The following is a 21,476-nucleotide window of genomic DNA, read 5'->3' as shown; positions in this document are numbered from 1 at the left end:
ATCAATAGGATGCAGCCTATTCAGAAGTTTTTACATTAATTATAAGATTCTTCTGTGTAATTTTGTCACTAACACAATTAGGAAAGTGACGCAGTCTGCAACATTTTACATTACCTTAGTAGCTTACCAAATCTCAGCTGGCCATCTTAAATTCTGAAATCTGGCTCTGATACAGTATTTATGTTTATGAGTGTGCTTGTGCAGGTTTGTCAAAACCCTGCTCAGTGTTTTCACTCCTAATTCTCAGTGAGAGTCCTACTTTTAATGATTGTACCACAGAAAGCAATGACAGGCGTGTCTTTAAATTACCTGATGTCGTGGAGGCTGTTGTACTGCAGAGGGTGATGCACCTGGTGGCTGATCACTGGCCGTGTGTGGTGCGGTGGGGGCGGAAGCACACGTGGCTCCTGGTATGAGTGTGGGTGAGGAAGATGAGGCAAGGGGTGGGGTGGTGCCTTCAGCAGGGGTGGGGTTGGGACAGGGGGTGGAGGTTGCTGTTCCTTCTTAACGCTGAGAGGGGGAGGGGTGGGAAGGCGTGACCTACGGGCCTCAGGGGGGGCTGCCGCTGCTGCGAGGGCAGGGGAGCCCGTTGGTGCCGAAGCCGGGGTAGGGCTAGGCACGGGCGGTGCAAAGGGCACCTCAGTGTTACTCTGCTCCTGACTGCGCTGGAGTCCTGAGACTTTGGTTGAGCTACAAGTCTTGGAGACGGAGCTCTCATTCGCTGGCACACCTGAGGAAAAACAAAATCAACATCAACATTCAAACTCAACTCAATGGATTGTAACTTCATTATATGTTGAAGAGCTTATTACAAAGTCAGTGAAGAAAACACAAAGCAGCCGACATTTAAAAATAAGTGCAGTAATGTACAGTACAAAATCTTAACAGCAATTCTACAGTTTGAGAACTCTGACAATGTTCAGATCCCTGCACCTGCAGCTGCTCTAGTACCCATCCTGGACATAGAGCCTGGGCACTACAATAACCTTTCAGCTCCCCTCGCTATGTTCTGCTGGACCCTCTTGTCTACCATGCTAAAAAACACACTCAAAGTCCACATTATTAGGTACAAGTGTTCAATTGCTTGTCAACCCTAAGCACAAATTAGCCAATCACATGGTAGAAACTGAATCTCTTTAGTTCTAATCATGTGGGGGTTAAGTGACTCTAAACAAGACATGTTTGTTGGTCTATAACCATCTCTCACAGAAAATATATCCAGTGAGATGAAATTGTGGGGACAAAAAAAACTTGTCAGAGGTTAGGGGAGAATAGGCAGACTGGTTTGAGGTGACAGAAAGGCAACAGTAGGTGAAATGACCACTCAACCATACGTTTGTTACAACCAAGGTATATGGAATACCATCTCTGATGGCTTCTTCCAGCAAGGTATCATGTCACAAAGGTCAAATAATTTCCGAATGGTTTCTTAAAAATGACAATGAGTTTATTGTACTGTAGTCCAATACAGCACCTTTAGGATGTAGTCAAACTGGACATTTGCATAATGGGTGTGCAGCCAAAATGTCTGGAGAAGCTGCATGATGCTATCATGTCAATATTGACCAAAAGCTCTGAGGAATGTTTCCCAGTACCTAAAAGGTGTACCTAATACAGTGGCAGGTGAATGTTTAATTTAGTTTTGGAACTTTAAACTGATTTGAGAAATTTACAAACATTATTTAAAAATTCCACAGCACCAATATTTTTAGAAAGAGTTTGCAGCTATGTGTAGCTAAAAAAGTATACTTAATCCAAGATGAAGTAAAAATGATCTGCTTCTCCTGCTTTACAGTACTATTCCAGTGTCCTCTGTGCAAGGTTCCCCTTGTTTCCTCTCCCCAGGTTCCATTAAGTGTTTAATCAGGTCATTTTCATGCTTGACTATAATCAGATGATCCAATTTCTTTTTGCGATCAAGTCAGTATGAATAAATCACAGCTAATTAAAGTTAAATGTCAGCACCCATTCAGGGCTTTGCTGAGCACACAATCTGTCATGAAATTATTATGTTTCAATTGTGCTGTAAAGAGAGATGGTGGCCTCTCCTTCATCGAGTCGCTCCATCCTCTCTGTTCTTTCAGTTGATATATGGGAAACCACACCAAAGCCCTCTGAACTTGGCCAAATTGTCTTGGTCCTTTCCACATGGTCAATGCTTTTATCATCAGCAGTTCACTGAATGACTTTTAGTACTGTTGTTTCCTAAATTTAATAACTATAATGAAGTGCTTTGGTAGCAGGTAAATTAAAAGTGTCAGAAATGCTGCATCCCATTAGGACACTAAGTCCTAAAGCACTAGATGGATGTTATTTAAAAGGGAGGAACAAATTTGCGACTGCCTGCCTCGCTATCAGTCAAACGAAGAGCTGAATGGACCTCAAGGAGTTTGAGGAAACAACAATATTACTACTTTAGCTCTTGAGCTACTTAAAGCTGTGACTGGTATGGAGAGATCACATGCACCAAAATATCACAGAAGGTATTCACATATGCACATAGTCAGTAGAAGAGACAAGGCAAGCTCAATGATGAGAACAGTCTTTTTAATCTACAACTAAGATGCAGTGGTACTTCAGTCAAAGGCTTATTCGTGTTTCAATTAAAAAAGCTCCATGGGCATTCTTGGTGGTTTAAAAAAAGAAAAGAAAGAAAAGCCAAGAGCTGGGAGCTGCTGTCAAGCCAGTAAAACTCGACATGCAGGAGACTAATGGAATATCCAGTCCCCATTAACAGGCTGCTTAATCTTTCAAGGATCCTAACACCCATAAAAAGGCCAATAAAAAGACTAGGCAGAGCTTTTATTTTTTTTATTTGTTGAGCTCCCCCTCCCTTCCTCCCTGCATTTATGAGTGAACTGGGGCTAGCTAAGATGTCACGATTTTCAAATGAATTCTGGGGTCCAGGCGTATATAGACCTCCCGATTTATAGAGTTTTGGGACTTGGATTAAACTGTCAGCCTGTTTTTTGCTGCGAGCAAAAAACGAGAAAAAGGAAGTCTCAAAGCAAAGACAGAAAGACAAGCATCGACACACAAACCACAAATATCCAGTCGAAATGTCGCTGCCGGGTGATGTTGCCTTGGCAACCAGTTCTCTGAGACACAATGCATGGCGAATGATCCTGAAAAACGCCTCAGTACAATCACCAGAAGATGGAGGGGGGGCTTCTCATATTAATACTGCTGCGCCAGGGCCACAGCGAGCGCCAGGTTATCTTAATGATGATGCTAATGGGCTCTAATGGATGCTGGGAGGTATTAGCACAGACCCCTCATTAAAATCACTGCAAAAGCTTCAACACTCACATGGAGATGTAAATAGGACAAAAAATGGACACCAGTTTTTTCGCCGTTTGCTTATGCAGACACAAACAAATTAAGCCCAGACATCTTAATTTTAGTGAAGTGCATCAGAAAGTGAAAAAGGGAGACTCCATTTGTCAGAGGAAGCAAAACAATACATTATCACAATTGTTTATGTATATCAGATCAACAGGGTTTCTATTCTTTAAGCCTAAATGTATGCAATTACCAAAAAAGGCTTTTTAACAGTCTGTAAAGGAGACAGCATTTTGATAGTAGTTGAAATTTTACAGACAATTAAAATATGCTTGCTTTTTAAAATTTGACTTATTACAGTCTTATTTAATTTTTTCAGCAGCTATTTTTGTGCATAAACTCACTACCATTAAGTTCCTTCAAAAACACAGAAGTGAATGAGGAAATTTTACACTTCAGTGTCCCTGTTCGATGACTGGCAGGTCAGAACCTAAAACTCCACATCAATAAACACCATACTTAATACTACCAGTTTATGTTGAGAACAACACTCTTTAGTGTGAGAGTTGTAAGTGTAATTGGCCACAAAATCTCTGATCTGTGTATCTTTTCTGACAAAAGATGCACAGAAAGATTTTGCTTCGTTTTTCTGTTTTTGTTAGGATATAAAACAAGCCTTGCCTGAAATCACCTGCTGAGAAAAACAGTAGGCAATCCACAGGAAGTCCTGTGTAACAAATGCCTCATGAGTGCGTTTATGAAAAAAAAAAAATTAAAATGGTGTTGTGAAACCCTGCCTGCAAACCTAAGTAGATGGTGTTAGTGAGTCAGGCAGGTTGGAGGGCAGTCCAGTTGTAGGGGGTGGATCCCCTCTCCTGTTAGCTGGGTTAGGACACTGGGGGGAGAGGGACATTCCCTAGAGGGGTGTTGGCAGGTCTGCTCACCAGATGACATCTTATCTTAGTATTGATTATTTTTATTGTTGTACGCATGGCCCTGCTCACTGGATGGAGTTGAGCTTCGCACTGGCAGCATGTGCCTTGGTTTACCATGACATGAGTTTGCAGGTTGGGAGGGGTGAAGAGAGGCGGGATGCAGGAACCGAGGTGGCAGACGGTCAACAAGCTGTGGGGATTTGCTGGTTATGACTGATGTGTCCAGGGGGGATCTGGGGTGAAGAAAGTGTCGGTGCACAGCTGTTCCCGCCTTCACTATCCTTCACATTTGACCCTGTTCGTCCTTGTGGAACATCTGGGGAGCAAGCACTGATCTGATCCTATAAGGGCTTTGTGCCAGATGGTTTAGCTTGGAATGGCTTGGACCAGTCTAAAATAGTTTAGTCCTGAACTGAACGAGGACGAGTTAGTTGTAATCATCTAGGGAAAGGACTGCTCTGCCTTTTGACTCAGAAAACAAAAGTAAAAAGAACTGTGGATCTGTGTTCTAAAATGATTAAATTAGCAAAACTAACCTTTTCAAATCATTTTCTTTAATGCTTTTCAAACACACACCTAGCAATCTGCAACGAACCCAACGGCCTCATGAATGAGACAACTGCTTTAGAGAATGTTCGGCTTCCAGCTAAAATCCTCAGTAACCTAATGCTGTGCATGCAAATCACTGTTACATAAATTACGTGCTCATTGCTAACAGCAGGGCCAGTGCAGACAACAACCAGGAAAACAGAACCTGTATGCAAAAAGCCTTTTAAGATTAGATACGAGAATATACAAATTCTTTTTCTGACAGGGGGATGCTGTGGTATAAAAGAAGCTTAAGGCGGCTGGGTGTTCTCATTTTCAAGGCAAACACTGCGGTTCGCTCCCTTCACGGTTTTGCCAAAGCATAAACAGTTGGGGCACTGACAAATGACATGAACAGAGATATTTAAATAAAGCAACATATCTGTGGAAAGATGTTGGAGGAGGCATAAGGTATGTGGAAATGCAGCTGCCTTGATCTGTCTCCGGCTGGTTTTGGGTGAAAAAATATTCTCCAGCTCTTGACAGTTGAGCTCACAATGATTTGGTTTTTGTACCTCTGTAGACAAGCAGCCCACACAGAGCCAAGGCTTAGCTCACGAGTGAGCGACTGAAAGATGGCTAGAGCAGATACTGGCAGCAGGCAGGACACCACAGGCTTGCCAATCAACACTTCATAGCCATGAGGTATTCAGTCATCAAAAAAAGGCAGGGTGATTTCAACAAAATTATTTTGTATGAGAGGAACAGAAGGGCTGAGCTGTGTTGAATCAAGTGCCAATAATAAAATCATAGGAGATATTTGCACCAGCATGCTTTCCTCACACTATGTAATCTGCTTCTAGCATCTCCAAACTGGTAAAGAGGGGAGCCAAGGCGATGTTTTTGCAAATCACTCAGAGATGTTAATGGGGGAGTGGGCAAAGTGAAAGCTGGCCAAGACAGCTGAAGAGTGGGGACAGCTGGCATGTTTCAATTATTTCTCTCCATCTCTGTGCTTCAGCTCACAAAGGAGTTGATGGCACAAGAATGAGGATGGGTGTTAAGCTGCAACACGTTTACTGTAGAAGCTTAGGCATAAATCAAGAACCTAATGTTTGTTTCAGAGAGCTGGCAGCTCAAGCTGTGGGATGAAGAAGTTTTTGCTGTGTATATCGGAGCCCAGCTCAAACCCCAGCCATATGGTGCAAGACACACATGCCAGTCACTTCTTGTGGCCCATATGCTATTGTTGTAGACAGGAAGCAACTTGCAGGAAGCACAGCTTTGAACTGACGAGAGAAAATTGAGACAGTGAGAATATCCGAGAACAAGCTTTTAGACTTCACAAAACACTTAGTCAGGAGTTAAGATGCCTTCTCACGTGGCAGCAAGGGGGTAGTTTCCTGGGAGACTTGAGGCAAAAACACACTGAGGTGCGTTACACAAATTGTTTCGTAGCATTAACACACATTGGGCGGGTTGTGCTAATGTGCGCCCTTTACAGAACAAAGCAACAGATTTCAGCCAGAATGTGAGGCTTTAAGATTATAATTAAACTGATCATCAGATCATCTGGCGTAAGACAACATTAACATGTTTCATGTTCTGGAATAGGAAATTCCCCACATTGATTTTAATGTGTAAGAACTTGCATCAACCCTGCAGAGTTCCAACCCAAGCCTTCTGCAATGCCAGTTTTGTTTCTGAAAACTCACAGACGGGACATGACTTTATGACGGAACAGTTTTGAGAAAGAGCATTTTGACTTTTTAAATAATTTCATGTCACATATGGTCCAATGGTGCTCCCAAACTGCAGTTAAACCGCCATAAACCCCTGGCAGTAATGTGTTGCAGACTAACAACTCATATGCGTGCTTCCTGGAGTGTTCGTTAGAGCCCATCCCCCTGATGAACTGTCTGCAGCAGAGCTCTGGGACAGCCATCAATCTCAGCTTCTTATGACCACAACTGGGTCGTCTAAGGTCAGTGCTACTGAGTTCCATCAAATAAAAGAGTGGACATCAGGGGACTTCCATGCGAAAAGCTCAAGTCTAATGACTCTTCTGACACAGCCCACCCTGCCAGCCAGGAATTTGACCCCTTTCACCGTAAGTGACCCCTTACCAGAACCTGTGACCCTTTTTACTCCAAGGTCACTGTGGATAGAATGCAAACACGAAAGAAAACAGAGGGGGTTTGCAGACGAATTTTGCATTGAAAAGAAGATTCTCCAGCAATTATTTGTGCAATGCTGCAGACACTAGCCTTATCATTTCATTAATTAGCATGACATGCCTGCCTGATGGACTTGAACGCTGCAGCAGCAGCTGTCTCAATTGATTACGGCAGTGGACGTGGTGCTGCAATTATCGAGGTGACTGGAGACACCGCCTGCCACTTCTAATAAAGGACTTAACTCCTGCTTCCCACATCACAGCACAGCAGTGGGAGGACAGTGGCAGCCTCCCTGCGTCTCCCACACCTTTAAGACCTTTACAGCATCTCTCCATGGGCTGCTGTGAAGCTCAGTGTGGGCTGTAGCTTTTGAGCAGCGTGTCAGCTTTACTTAAGCTTGCAGAACGCCTCAACAGTATCAGCTTGGTGCCCCACAGGAAAGCATCCTCCATTAGCCCACCAGCTGGCTCAACATCCAAAGAGAGAATAAGGAAAGGAGATAAAAAGAAAAGAGGGGTGGGTGTTTAAGTAAGAAACACAAAGACGGCGTGTTTTCACCAGGAAGCTTCAAGTCTAAGCAGAGATGTAGGGCGTGAGCATTCAACAATGCACAGACACAGCTTTCCACCCTCATTTCATGTATAAACACGCAAGAAGCCCACATGCCTCGAAGTGGATATATTATCTTTCAGTGGCGTACTGATTACTTCTCAATGGGATAGAAATGGTTGGGTGAAAATCCTTCAACAAATCTTAAGTGGCGTGGCAGTGGGCTGAAAGAGCCTGTGTATTTTTCTTTTTCTCCTCCTCCATCTCAATTTTCACTACCCGAGCTCAAAGCAAAGCAACAATTGGAAGCTGACAGCTCCCAACCATTCACCATACCTCGTTGACTGTTTTGACATTTTCCGCCGTCAACGCTAAGTGCAATGAAAGGGGGGTGGACAAACATCTTCACCAACATATCACATTTCGTCAAGTGTTTTGCAGGGTTTTAAGCGTTGTCTGACTTGTACTCACCTATTTCATAAAATAAAACAAATGAACTCATCTAAAGGTACTGAGGTATGATGGCTTGTCAGGTGGTGGTAGGGTACAGGTGGCAATAATCTCATCATCAATGTGTACCAGAAAGCTACTTCATCCATCAGCCCCTACACTTCTCTTTCTTGTTGTGTTCCTATGTTAAAGCGTCCTGTTATTACAAGCCAGGGCTTCTGGTCTATACTATGCTGATAAACGATTTTGTCCACTTTTCTAATCTTTCAAGACAACATCAATATAGCAAGCCTTTAATTGTGCATTACGTCATGCCTCAGGCTGTTTAAGATATTTATTCGGCAATAGTGGCCTTTATTTTTTTAACAGTAGGCAGACAGGAAAGAGTGGTAGAGAGAGGGGGAGACATTCGGCAAATGTCCTGGACTCGAACCCGGGATGGCCGCTTCGAGGACTGTAGCCTCCGTATACGGTCGCGCGCTTAACCCCTACACCATCAACGCCACGCCATGCCTCAGGCTTTTTAAACTGTGAACACCATCAGAATAACACCACAATCAGTTACAGTAGGATGTAGCCAAGCCCACACCACTTATGAAGCACTTTAAAATAGCAAGATCTGGCTAAATGGCTGAGTACAAAAAATTTTAAATAAGTAAAAACAGAAATAAAACAGAATTTAAAAAAAAGTAATATTAGCAAGATTTTACAAAAACAATGCAAACAATGTAACTTATTGTTACAATGTTTTCCTTCAGCTTGGAAGCTGGAACTGCAAAAGCCCTGTGCTTCTGAGGTGTTCTCAGCACATCCAGAAGGGGAATGCCTAAGCAGTAGTTCAGACATTTTGCAGTGTAAGACTATTTAGCACTTAAAAACAAATAGGACAATTCCTTTTTGGCAGCCCCAGTGGGCTTTATTTTTTTCACAGTAGGCAAACAGGAAGTGAGATGGAGAGAGAGGGAAAAAATGCAGCATAGGTCTCCAGGGTCAGGACCCGGAACAACTGCGTCGTGGACTGTGGCCTTGGTATATGAGGTGCGCACTCTATTGTTAGGCCACGCGATGTACCCGAGCAGCATGAATTTTTTTATGAACTTTAAGAGGCAGCTGATAAAATGGGAGTAAAATGTTCTCACATCTGTGCACCAGATAAAAACAGAGCAGAACCAATTTCTGCTTGCTGAAGACAAAGACCTGAATATCCAAAAGGTTACTCAGCTAAGTGTAAGCAAGTTGTGGATTACTGTTTAAAAGATCTCTTTTGAAAGGATGTTTATTATTTTAGGCAATTGTCTTAGATGAAAAAAGTTGGATTAACAACTACACTGATGTGATCCAGTGTAAAATCACTATTTTAAAACCCAGAGGCTTTCTGTAATGTGCCAGCGAGTCCTCTCTCATTCTGTCTCACCGGGGATGCCCAGAATAGAAACAATCACTCAATTATTTTCCCCATTAAAAATAAAAAAAAATAAGCACCACCTGCACTTTCAGTTCCTCCATACAGCCATTAGTGGCACATAAACCACCTGCATAACTTGGAAAATCATTTTGTGCTTTCTGAGAATAAAATCAAAGGGCAGGTGATACAAGAAAAGAAAGCAGTGACCCAAGTATTGACCCCTGTAGGACTCCATGTGACAATTAAACAGAGGAGGATGATAAATCATCTAGACCAACATTTAACGTTGGAAGGTAGGCTCAGAAACACTGGGTTGCACTGACAAAAACACTAGAGAGGATTGACATTTAAAAAATCTCCAGATACCGCATGCATTTTATTTAAAAAATGAAAATGGACATGAAGTTTCAAGAGAGAGAGAGAGAAAGGGAGAGAGAGAGAGAGAAAAGAATAGATAAAGTGACCCAGACATGGGTGGGAGGATGCAGACGAATATGGTAGGTTAGCAAAGGGTTGGCTAAAGATTTGTGTTAAATAAACTAATAGAGACAAGGCCCGAGTACTGACCTGTGTGGCTGTTGCTAACCTACTCCCAACCCTGTCTGCTCCATACATACACACACCCACACAAACAAACACAAGCACCCACACACAGGGGTTTCTGAGGTTATCAGAGTCTGGCTTTCTTGAGGCATGATGGACAAGGGACATTAGCAACAGCCTACACATCTGCAGTGCTGCTATGAGCTGCCACATTTCACTATCGCCTTCCAAATGCTGGGAGAAAATAAAAAAAGATTTATTTGGAGTGTGAAAGCAGCATGACAGTTTGGGGAAATATGTGAATGTGAGTATCTGGGGTGGGGGTGTACAGTGACCAAAACTGGACTCCGTAATGAGACAAATTTCTAGCAAGAGGAAATAGACTACACCAGGAAAAAGCAAACAACAGAGTGCAAAAAGGTGACAAACAAGACTGGGTGGCACAAAAAAATCAAAGTATATAAAAAAATTAAATACACACACTTTCTCTACACAGCTTAAAACACTTCAGACTGCAAGTGCTGATAACAATACTAAAGTAGTTAGAGGACTTTGAAATCCAGCCCATGAATATGTTAGACTGTTTCCATGTAAAAAGAGACTCCAAAACACATGAAACCCTGTAGATTTTTCTAAAAGCCTCCTCCTTCCTTTTAGCAAACAGCTCTTACATTCTGGTGAGCAGCTAGGGGCTAAGTGTTGGGAGTGTCACACTTGAGCGAGGGTTTTAAGCACTATACAGCATCAAGACCCAGATGGTTCATCTAGCCTGAAAAGCATGTCCACCCTGGCCGAGCTTCACGGACACCTGCTACCAGCATTGGGTGCTGCTACGCCTACCCAGCACACTAATATAGTGTGCTGCAGCTCATAAGATGTCCCAAGCACATTAGCATTTGCCCTGGACATAACAGCCGATGGGTCAAATGTATCATTAGTGATGGTAATAGCTACTGATTTTATTTCATTCATAATAGGGAAATTGATCACAGTCTCACACTTACTGTAAAAATTTTTATAAGACAACCTAGAAGTTCTTTAGAGAATCATTATTATCTAGCTGATGAACTAGCTTCATTGTTACAAAATGCACACTGTTGTCTTGCTCCCCTAATTATGCTTATTTGCAGTATAAGACATTAAAGCTGGCTTAAAACGAGAACCCCATGATCATATTGTTTTAGTTTGAAAATAATCCCTTTTTCACAGCGACTGCTCTCTCACACAGCGTTGTGATGTTACCTTGGCTGCTAACATAAATAAACAATAACCTGTCATGAAGGATTCATAAAGAAATCTGCACTGCTCTTCGTACATTTTCTTTTGTTGTAGCTTTTTAAGAGAAATCTGAATGAGCTAAAGTTTTGAATTGTCAGGTCAATTCTTCCTCAAAATTCTGATTGGTGCATATTTAAATTCTAAATGTTGTATACTCATGAATATAAAATGTTTAATTATTTGTTTTAAAGATTACATTTCCTTGTTAAATAATTAAACTTTTTAACTTATTAATATTATATCAGTCAGAACAAGGTGTTGTAAACTAAAGGCAAAATCGAACAAGAGCATTTAACAATCCTACTCTGCCTCAGACAGTTGTTTGTGCTTTGAACACTTTTTTTTCTCATTGGGTTGTGTGTCATTGGAACAATCTCTTTCCAAAGCAAACAGCAGTGAAATCCCAGTCCTGCTGCTCACCCCTCAACACAGCAGCTCTAACCAAGCAGCCACGGAGGCTGGAGCCAGGGCTCTGTTGAATGAGGTATTACAGTCAGTCAGAGGCCATTAGGGGCCCCAGCACAAGGGTCCAGGGCAGGGAATTTGCTAGTAGCCAAAAACAACAGCCAAACAGATGACCGCTTCAGTATTGGAAAAGACCACAGTGTGCATGCTCCGTTTTCTAACCACCACTGATATGGGCAAATTGCAGGCCTTTGTGTCTGGATGAATTATTGCCTTTATTTTGAACACTGGAAGGATTATTGGTGATCACACCAGGTGAACTACTCAACCAAACACAATCCCTTTCTTAGCAGTGTCTGATTATGTCTCTTACCATAAGTACACATGAGTTGAGGACTAATAGCCAGTCTCTAAAGGAAAACTTTTTAAAGCCAGTCATCTGTCAAACCTGTGGAATTTTGTGTTACTGTGGGATCAGAATTACTGAACCTGAAGGATACTATTACAATAATACATGGAGTATACTTCATCTGTTTTATTTGGGATTATGTTTATAAAGTTTGTCTCCTTTCTTCCGTGAATGCTCTGGCACATTCCTCTGATGCTTGGATGTCCTTGTCTGTCATGAAATTCAAAGCATTTCATACCCATTCTGTTCCTGGCAAAAAAAAATTCAGTCTTTATAAGCCTTTCTAAACTGCTTCCCTAAATGTCCAATCCATTACAAGCATGTTTGTAATATCCATCTAGGCTGACGACTGTCCCCTAGCCAGCATTTGTCCATTATCCAAGCACTATGTTTGGCTACAATCACCTACCATCTGGCTTTGTCAATGAGTGTTGCAGCTTCATCTGCAAACAACATTGGCTGTGAACCTCTCGACATAAATGAGCTTAAAAAGCACAGAGCAAGGAGCTGGGATCTTCAAACAAATGCAGGGCGGGGAAGAAAAACAGTCTTGCTGGCAGACAGACAAAAGCTGGGAAGAAAAGATTAAAAGCATGAAAACCTGCAAGTGATCACAGGCGTCATGCATTACATTTCAGGCCTGACAGGAGTGATAAGATGCCGGTTGTGTATTCTCATATGTAAACAATGAAAAAGCCTTCCACAATGTAGCTGGCTGTGTTTTTATTGGAGGAGGAAAAGGATTAAGATTAGACAGAAGATGTGGTGAGAGCTGCTGTTCTCTAGTGTTATCCTTTATTTTATTTTCTCCCCCATAAAAAAAAAAATCAGAGATTTAGATTTATTTTATGAAATGTCTGTTTTGAATTGAGATAATGCACGTTGGTTATTAGGGACAGCAGCTGGTGATGCTAGAGGGGCTATAAACCTACATAGGCAGTTGATTTCAGCATGAACGCGTTTACCTTACAAATGACAGGCCCAATAGTCACTTTGTCTTTCCAACTGTTCCTCTGTCTTTGCAGCAACTAAACAGATATTTTTCGTTTTCTTTATTTATCAAAACACATTTCATGTGAGTCAAAATTAGAAAAAATAAGTGCATTTTGTAAAATATTAGCACCCATTTTGTGTAGTGCATGTGTGTATTGGGAGGATAGGCGTAGCATTCACAATGTCTAACTGCTTTAAAATGGGATACATACCTTTTGACGTGAGATCACTGTTTTTTTTTTCATATTTAAAGATCAACTGAACATCTGGGAATGATGATTATTATTATTTTTAGGGGAATTAGTAAATAAGTTGAGCTGCAAACAGTTGAAGCTACTCCAAGTGAATCTCCATCAGTGCAGAAACATGTGCCGACCATGGAATTAGAATAAGTAACCTTATTGTTGAAGCATCTGAGTAGCATTTTGAGGAAGTAGCACAAAGTAGCAAATTCAGTAGAAGTGGCTAATATTGGTGTATATGGTGTCTCAGAATTGTGAGGCTAAAACTGCTTCATGTCAAAAATTCAGCTATGCCAGGTGATCAGATTGAACATGCTACAGCATCAGATCTGAGAAATGTGATGCTGGACCATTATTTACCAAAAACAACATATTTTTCTACACCACTGAAAACTATTAGTTTGATAATATTGTAAATGCTGGAGAACCGAGGAACAGTAAGGAATAAAAATGGAAAATTCAACTTGAATGGACCATACTTGAAAAGTGAGTAAAAACATGATCTTATTTGCAGAGAGGACCTCTGTAAATGCACAGTGTGTCCTCTAAAAGGCTGCTCATGACCCTGACAATCTGTTCCAAATGTCCCTCGTTGCCTTCAGTGATTGTTTAATTGCTCTCTCTTCACGGCTAAAGCCGAATCCATACTCAGTCAATAATTAGAAAGCCACACAATGAACCCTTAACATACGGCTTTCAACGCGACTCCCGTTTTCTGCCACCATAGCTGCTTGCCACCCATGGGCTCACTGACACAGATGACAAGGACCGATACAGCTCACTGACAGAAGTCGAGCATCCTGACTTGTGATGATGAACATGCGCAAGAGAGAAGAGAGAAGAGAGAAACCTATTGATCATCAATCAGGGGTTTGGTTTTAACAATAAAAATCAATCAGGAGTGACCAAATGTTCTAAAGGGAGTGAGTTAATATTTGATGCACCCTGGGCTCTTTGCACATACCAAGCATGTTTCTAATGGACATACTAATGCACTAAAGGAACCAAGGACTGCACAGGGGAATAGTGTGAAATATCAGCAATGACTTTACAAGCCAGATAATTGCAGTGCATTGAAAAGCTGAGCAGCTTTTGAAAACAGGCAGCATGTAAAAGCCTTGACATCACTGTCTGAATCTTATCAAACAAACACAATTCTTTGTAGTTGAGTTTTTAGGATGCCAGGCCACAGACTGCCTTCATCCCTTTAACTGTCTGCCACTCCACATAAATACTACAAGACAAGATCATTTCAATTTTAAAAGCTATAAATATTGAAGAAGAATAGAATAATTTATTGAACAACAAAGTGTCACAAGATAGAAGAGAATTTATGTGGGCTGGAGTAACTTGTCTCCGTTTTTCTTCTCCTTTGTTGCGCATGTTGAACGTTGGGCATCTGCAGTAAAAGCTGGGAGTTGTGTAATTGCTTTTTCTGTCCCTGAAGCAGACCTTCCTCCTTTAAATCAAAAAAGGCAATCTCTGTCAGTAATGGCTCAATTAATAATTAAACACGTGTCTTATCTCAGCTGAGCTCCCTCTATTTATTTTCATCTTTCCGATGAGATGGCTGCACAAACAGCATTAGTAATATCAATAAATGGAGCTTAAAATCAGGCATTTTCTTTGAAAACAAATACCTGAGCTCATAAACAATCTTATGGCTTTAAACAGTAATATCCTTAAGATTAATGAAGAAGAAGTTATCCTTTTTCCTCCAAATCCCTCCTAAATATTTAGAAAACCAAGCCTTTTGTCCTCTGTACTCTATGACAATTTTGCTTCCTTAAATACATTTCTTTTATCCTTATTCAATATTAAAGGATGGGAAATCCAATGATGATCAAAATTGGGTGATTTTACTCTTGACTGACCCTGCATGGTAAACAGTGAGTTGGTAAAAAAAATCAATCTACTGGGCTCCACTAACTACAACTCTATGGTGTGGAGCTTGTTAAGGCAGGTGGAGGACTTAAAGTTAGCTGTTTTCAGCACCACTGAGGAAGAACAAAATAATCTGAATCAGAATACCATTTGTTGTCATTGTCACAATTATATTATGAATAAAGCTATCTGGTCTGTGCATGAGCAATAAACAATCAATGGAGACCAGAAAAAGAGAAGCAGTTTTTAAAAACACAAAATAAAATCAGGTACACACATTCATACTGATTGCACATTGACATTAATGTACAGGTCCTTCTCAAAATATTAGCATATTGTGATAAAGTTAATTATTTTCCATAATGTAATGATGAAAATTTAACATTCATATATTTTAGATTCATTGCACACTAACTGAAATATTTCAGGTCTTTTATTGTCTTAATACGGATGATTTTGGCATACAGCTCATGAAAACCCAAAATTCCTATCTCACAAAATTAGCATATTTCATCCGACCAATAAAAGAAAAGTGTTTTTAATACAAAAAACATCAACCTTCAAATAATCATGTACAGTTATGCACTCAATACTTGGTCGGGAATCCTTTTGCAGAAATGACTGCTTCAATGCGGCGTGGCATGGAGGCAATCAGCCTGTGGCACTGCTGAGGTCTTATGGAGGCCCAGGATGCTTCGATAGCGGCCTTTAGCTCATCCAGAGTGTTGGGTCTTGAGTCTCTCAACGTTCTCTTCACAATATCCCACAGATTCTCTATGGGGTTCAGGTCAGGAGAGTTGGCAGGCCAATTGAGCACAGTGATACCATGGTCAGTAAACCATTTACCAGTGGTTTTGGCACTGTGAGCAGGTGCCAGGTCGTGCTGAAAAATGAAATCTTCATCTCCATAAAGCTTTTCAGCAGATGGAAGCATGAAGTGCTCCAAAATCTCCTGATAGCTAGCTGCATTGACCCTGCCCTTGACAAAACACAGTGGACCAACACTAGCAGCTGACACGGCACCCCAGACCATCACTGACTGTCGGTACTTGACACTGGACGTCTGGCATTTTGGCATTTCCTTCTCCCCAGTCTTCCTCCAGACTCTGGCACCTTAATTTCCGAATGACATGCAGAATTTGCTTTCATCCGAAAAAAGTACTTTGGACCACTGAGCAACAGTCCAGTGCTGCTTCTCTGTAGCCCAGGTCAGGCGCTTCTGCCGCTGTTTCTGGTTCAAAAGTGGCTTGACCTGGGGAATGCGGCACCTGTAGCCCATTTCCTGCACACGCCTGTGCACGGTGGCTCTGGATGTTTCTACTCCAGACTCAGTCCACTGCTTCCGCAGGTCCCCCAAGGTCTGGAATCGGCCCTTCTCCACAATCTTCCTCAGGGTCCGGTCACCTCTTCTCGTTGTGCAGCGTTTTCTGCCACACTTTTTCCTTCCCACAGACTTCCCACTGAGGTGCCTTGATATAGCACTCTGGGAACAGCCTATTCGTTCAGAAATTTCTTTCTGTGTCTTACCCTCTTGCTTGAGGGTGTCAATAGTGGCCTTCTGGACAGCAGTCAGGTCGGCAGTCTTACCCATGATTGGGGTTTTGAGTGATGAACCAGTCTGGGAGTTTTAAAGGCCTCAGGAATCTTTTGCAGGTGTTTAGAGTTAACTCGTTGATTCGGATGATTAGGTTCATAGCTCGTTTAGAGACCGTTTTAATGATATGCTAATTTTGTGAGATAGGAATTTTGGGTTTTCATGAGCTGTATGCCAAAATCATCCGTATTAAGACAATAAAAGACCTGAAATATTTCAGTTAGTGTGCAATGAATCTAAAATATATTAATGTTAAATTTTCATCATGACATTATGGAAAATAATGAACTTTATCACAATATGCTAATATTTTGAGAAGGACCTGTATGTCCCTTTACATCCTGACTGTGTTTACTATAGCTATTGCTGTTGGATAGAAACTGCTTTTGAAAGCTGTATTTTTTACAGAGGAATGTTGGTTTTTCAGGTGTTGGACCTTTCGATCCTTAGCTATTTTGTACATTTTTAGCGTTTGTCGAGCCATCTGGCAAAGGATGTTAATGGCCATACTTGAAGTAGCAGATTATTAACTACTAATGATTATTAATGTAAAGATGTTATGTTTAATTATTTGGACACTTTCTTTTGTTTTTAATAAAACATTGTGGAAACATTCTGGATTTTGGAAATGTTGGCAACCTTTTGGTAATTTCAAGGTTTAAGGTATGGATCTACATTCTCTACAGAACACTTGTACAGACTTAAAGAGAAATCTCAATTGGCTAAAATTGGTATTAGCAAAGCTCTAAAGAGAATGGAGATCAAATACACATCAGCATCACATGTTGGAATCTGCACCCTTGTGCAAATGTAGTTGCCCCACACCAGGTCATGACCAAAGTGTCAGATGCAGCAAAGCCACATCGGTCTTCCTGAAACTATTTTCTGTCCAACATATACTCAGATACTCAAAGCTGAATTTTACCAGGTTTTTATTTTACACCTGGTGACGGCTGCCTTTAATTCCTACACTTGCTAATCAGGCTGTGTGAAACCCTTATGTTTTTTCCTCGGTCAGTAATTTGCAGATACTGGGTCTACCTAAAAGCCAGCCACACTCTCCAGCTACCACCACTCGATCCTGAATTAGCGGTGTTGAAAAGCTGATTACTTGGTCAGAGGGTCAGCCTACATTCATTATTTAATAGGCAAGAGGCTATGAACAGTGAAGCTGGCCACCAAGGTTAGTGATACATTATGCTGACCTGGCCAGAGGAGAGCCACTCAACCGAATACAAACATGTTCTCCCATCTATTGCACTGTGTCTGAGCTGCTCTCAAACCCCTTACCCCTGACCTTACTGTTCCCTCTGCAATCACCATCCTTCCTTCTGTCTCTGCTATTCCGAATCAATCAGCAGGTGATTCATTTTAATGTAGGCTTCCACAGCAAGCGCAACCCTGTACCACCGACCAGCCAGAGTAATATAAGTGGAGGAGGCCACAGTTTTCTTTATTGACATGCAGCAAACAGCAGCAGTGGAACAAAGGCCACTCAGAACCCATTGAGAGAAAACGCCTACAGACAGGGTGGTTGATTAGTGATTCGACACAGGGACCGTAGACTATGTAGCACATAATGAGAGCTTAGGGAGCAAGCCATGAACCAAAGGGGGATAGAAGTACAGTGGAAGCAGGCTGAGAATAGAGGAAAGGAGGGGTTTTACCATAAAGAATTAAGTTTCCACAATATCTGTTAGATATTTGGGGAAAAAGGGTTGAAAATAAATATAAAAACAACCCAGCAACTATATGAGCAGATAATAAATCCTTAAGCTACAGTGTTGGTAATGTGTGTACATATAAACAAGAGTTAGAGGATTAGCACTAAATCCACTGCCAAGCTAAATGGTTTTATGCATTTTTCCCCTGCCTTTGTTTACTTCGATGTCAATTTGGCAAATTTGTTCAGCATCCCCAAATGAGCAACAGATCCTGAGTGAGTAAACTTTGCAGTCATGTTTAAAAGCTACGATTTCCCTTAACACCACAGTAACCTCAGCTTCACCTCGTATTCGGCCTCTGAGAAACATTAACAGTGTCAGACGTGAACGGCGGCAGATGTGTGTGCTTTCTTTCCTCTCCTCTGACTCTGCACGCTCTCCTCTTCCTTTGTTCCACTGGTCTAATCCAGTATGTGTGGGCCGGTAAGTTTAATGGAAACAATTTATTAAGTCCGGCTTAAAATGCCATCTGCAGCTAAGCCTCCCAAAGCCGCTAAGCTCCTAGTTTCGCCCTGGAGCTTGCTGTGTTCACGCTTACTGTAATGCTCTGTTTAAAATGAGCACAACGGGTCAAAATTAATCAGGATTACAAGGGCACAAATCCACTTCAGAAATGGGGTTTCTACCAATCTTACCCCCGCTATCCCAAGATGCCTTAGGATTTCTGGTGGAAAGCACACTGCGTAGGTTTACCATCAGGCAAGACGAAAGATGCCCAGAGAGTACAAGAGGGCTTGGGAAGGCAGTTTAAGACCCATCCATGAAACATTCAACATCAACAGTACAGATTCCTAAGAGTTCCTCTCAGATATTTCTAGCTGCTGACAGCTAGGTGATAACTCCCTGCTACTCAGAAAAGACCAGTATTGTCAAATGTCATGTAAAGTGTTTATCTATGCTCTGTGGAGCCCCGTACCTGTTCAGCAGCTACTTTTAGCTTTTTATTCGCCTTCAAGCAAGTGACAACGCTAAACTCTGACCTTTGATTCAATAACAACAGCTTGGAGGAACGCGCAAGTCTTTGCAGCGTTTTTCTTAAACATGCCATCCTACAGTAAATCAATAAACTGCAGGAGGTTTAAGACAGAAAATAAACAAAAACCAATAACTGTTAGATAATCCTTGCCCTCTAATGCACCATTCTACATCATAACCACCAACACACAGACGTTTAACTGAACTTGTAGTAGCTCTTGGCTAAAAGCATCCATAGAGAATTACACACTGGGTACAGTGCCATTCCTGATACTATTTTCTTGTGCTATTATCAGTACTACAGGGTTGTATGAATAACAGGTTGCAAATAGACTAGGAGTGTAGAGATGATGAAAAAGTAATATGAAAGACGGAAAGAAAGGATGTCCTGTTTCTCATCAGTCACCACATGCACCAATATCTCTTTTATACGATCCATGCTTGATCATATGTGTGGTGTGCTTTTCATTGTTAACTATTGTGTAAAATATAAATTATTTATATACACTGAATTTTCTCCTTTTTCCGCATGTAAATAGTAAATTTAGAGAATTTTCAACTCTAGCAGAAAAATTTACTGTTTTAAATACAACTAATGCACTATGTTACCCGGCTGAAGGCTGGCTATCTGAGCAGATAGCCTGACAAATTAACCAGCAAATGTGAGGGTGAATGTAGGAACAGCACAACAGCTAAATGTTGGGGCTTGGAAATATCCTGTCCACCAGAGGTCTCCCTCGAGCCGCTAGGTGTACTCCTTCCACAGGTGTCCCTGATCTTCATCTGATTGTGGATGCCTTGGAGGAGTACTTAGGAGCCAAGCCAACAGTCCTTTGACACCAGAGTGTTTTGTGAGGTGTGGGCGTGTACACTTATCCGGAACCGTGTTCTAACCTCGATCACTTACCTACTGTTTGACCTTGGATCTCCTTCATTTTTGGCTGTCTGGTTTGGCTCCCCAAGACCCCCTGGACTCCCGGATTCCCAACCTCCCCTGTAACCTCCGTGAACTGTCTACCTGCCCGGAACCCAGTAAGCAAGAGACTTGTTACACAATTTCTAAAAGACCTTCCCGGAGAAGCCAAGAAGCCTTTGTGCCCTCCTGTGGTTGACTGACCTGAGAAAGACCTGAACTTATTTTTGTGCTGTGAAAATAAACCCTTTTCTAAAGAACTATTTTGCTCCTGAATGAGGTTTTGTATCTGGGTCAGACATTTACCTAAAGCGATGACTCTAAAAGGTATAATACTCTGCACAATGACCATTTGAAAACCACTACTAAATTTAGGAGATGTTTGTTCTAATACTTTGCTGAGGTCTGTGTATCAGAATCAAAATTACCAATATTCCCAAAACAATCAGTCTTAAAATCAGTGTAAAGTACTGTTTTACATTTGTCAGAATCAGAATCACATACCAGCCCATGCTTATGTGTGGTCAATTCAGACATTACTGTTTGTAGCGATGATGCCAAAGTCAAATAAAATAACACCTATAATGTTTACAACAACAAAAAAAGACATGAAAGTAAAAGAAGCACTCATCAAGTGAATCACACAAGCATTATTACAGCATTTTATATTAATTTGTACTGTAAATGTTAGTGTCAGAGTGTGTGTTAGCATCGGTCTGTGAATCTACCAGCTAACAGCTCCACAGGCCTGGGGATTATAGAAAAGAAGTCTTTTCAGCAGTCTCCCAGGACCCAAAGTGAGGCTGGTAATGGGACACACTGTAGATGCAGTGCTGTTGTACAGCAAACCAGAGGAAAACAGCACGTTTTCTCTGTATCATACACAATGTCTACACACAGAAAAACCAGTCTAGCCCAAAAACAAACAGTGTCACACGATCTATTACAACTCCAGTAAACAAGACTGGAATGTGAGATGAAAATTGACTGGTACAATTTCCCTCTGACAACCTCTTCTTCATTGTTCTTCATCACAGTGGTTACTGAGATTTTGTTGCTGCCTCACCCTTTCTAGCCCCTAATTCTAAGCCGGTGCTCTTCTCCTACATCGCCCGAATAGGATCTGGTTGATCTGTGTGATAATCAGCACAGACTTTGATTGGATTGTCTGGATCTAATTCCAGACATTT

General features: G+C 41.5%; 1 protein-coding gene across 9 annotated transcripts in view; it reads right to left on the bottom strand.

The window, feature by feature from the left end:
- Positions 1-21,476, bottom strand: part of fbrsl1 (fibrosin-like 1) — a 427,092-nt gene that overhangs the window by 23,326 nt on the left and 382,290 nt on the right. For all 9 annotated transcript variants that reach the window (XM_047380816.1, XM_047380812.1, XM_047380817.1 and 6 more), the window contains one exon: positions 310-730. In XM_047380816.1, coding sequence (XP_047236772.1) covers positions 310-730 — 421 coding nt within the window. The remainder of the gene's footprint in view (positions 1-309; positions 731-21,476) is intronic.

This window comes from Girardinichthys multiradiatus, chromosome 12 (assembly GCF_021462225.1).
Source record: "Girardinichthys multiradiatus isolate DD_20200921_A chromosome 12, DD_fGirMul_XY1, whole genome shotgun sequence".
NCBI classification, from domain to species: Eukaryota; Metazoa; Chordata; class Actinopteri; order Cyprinodontiformes; family Goodeidae; genus Girardinichthys; species Girardinichthys multiradiatus.
Note: the sequence above shows the minus strand (reverse complement) of the source record. Positions and strands in the feature narration are given on the sequence as shown.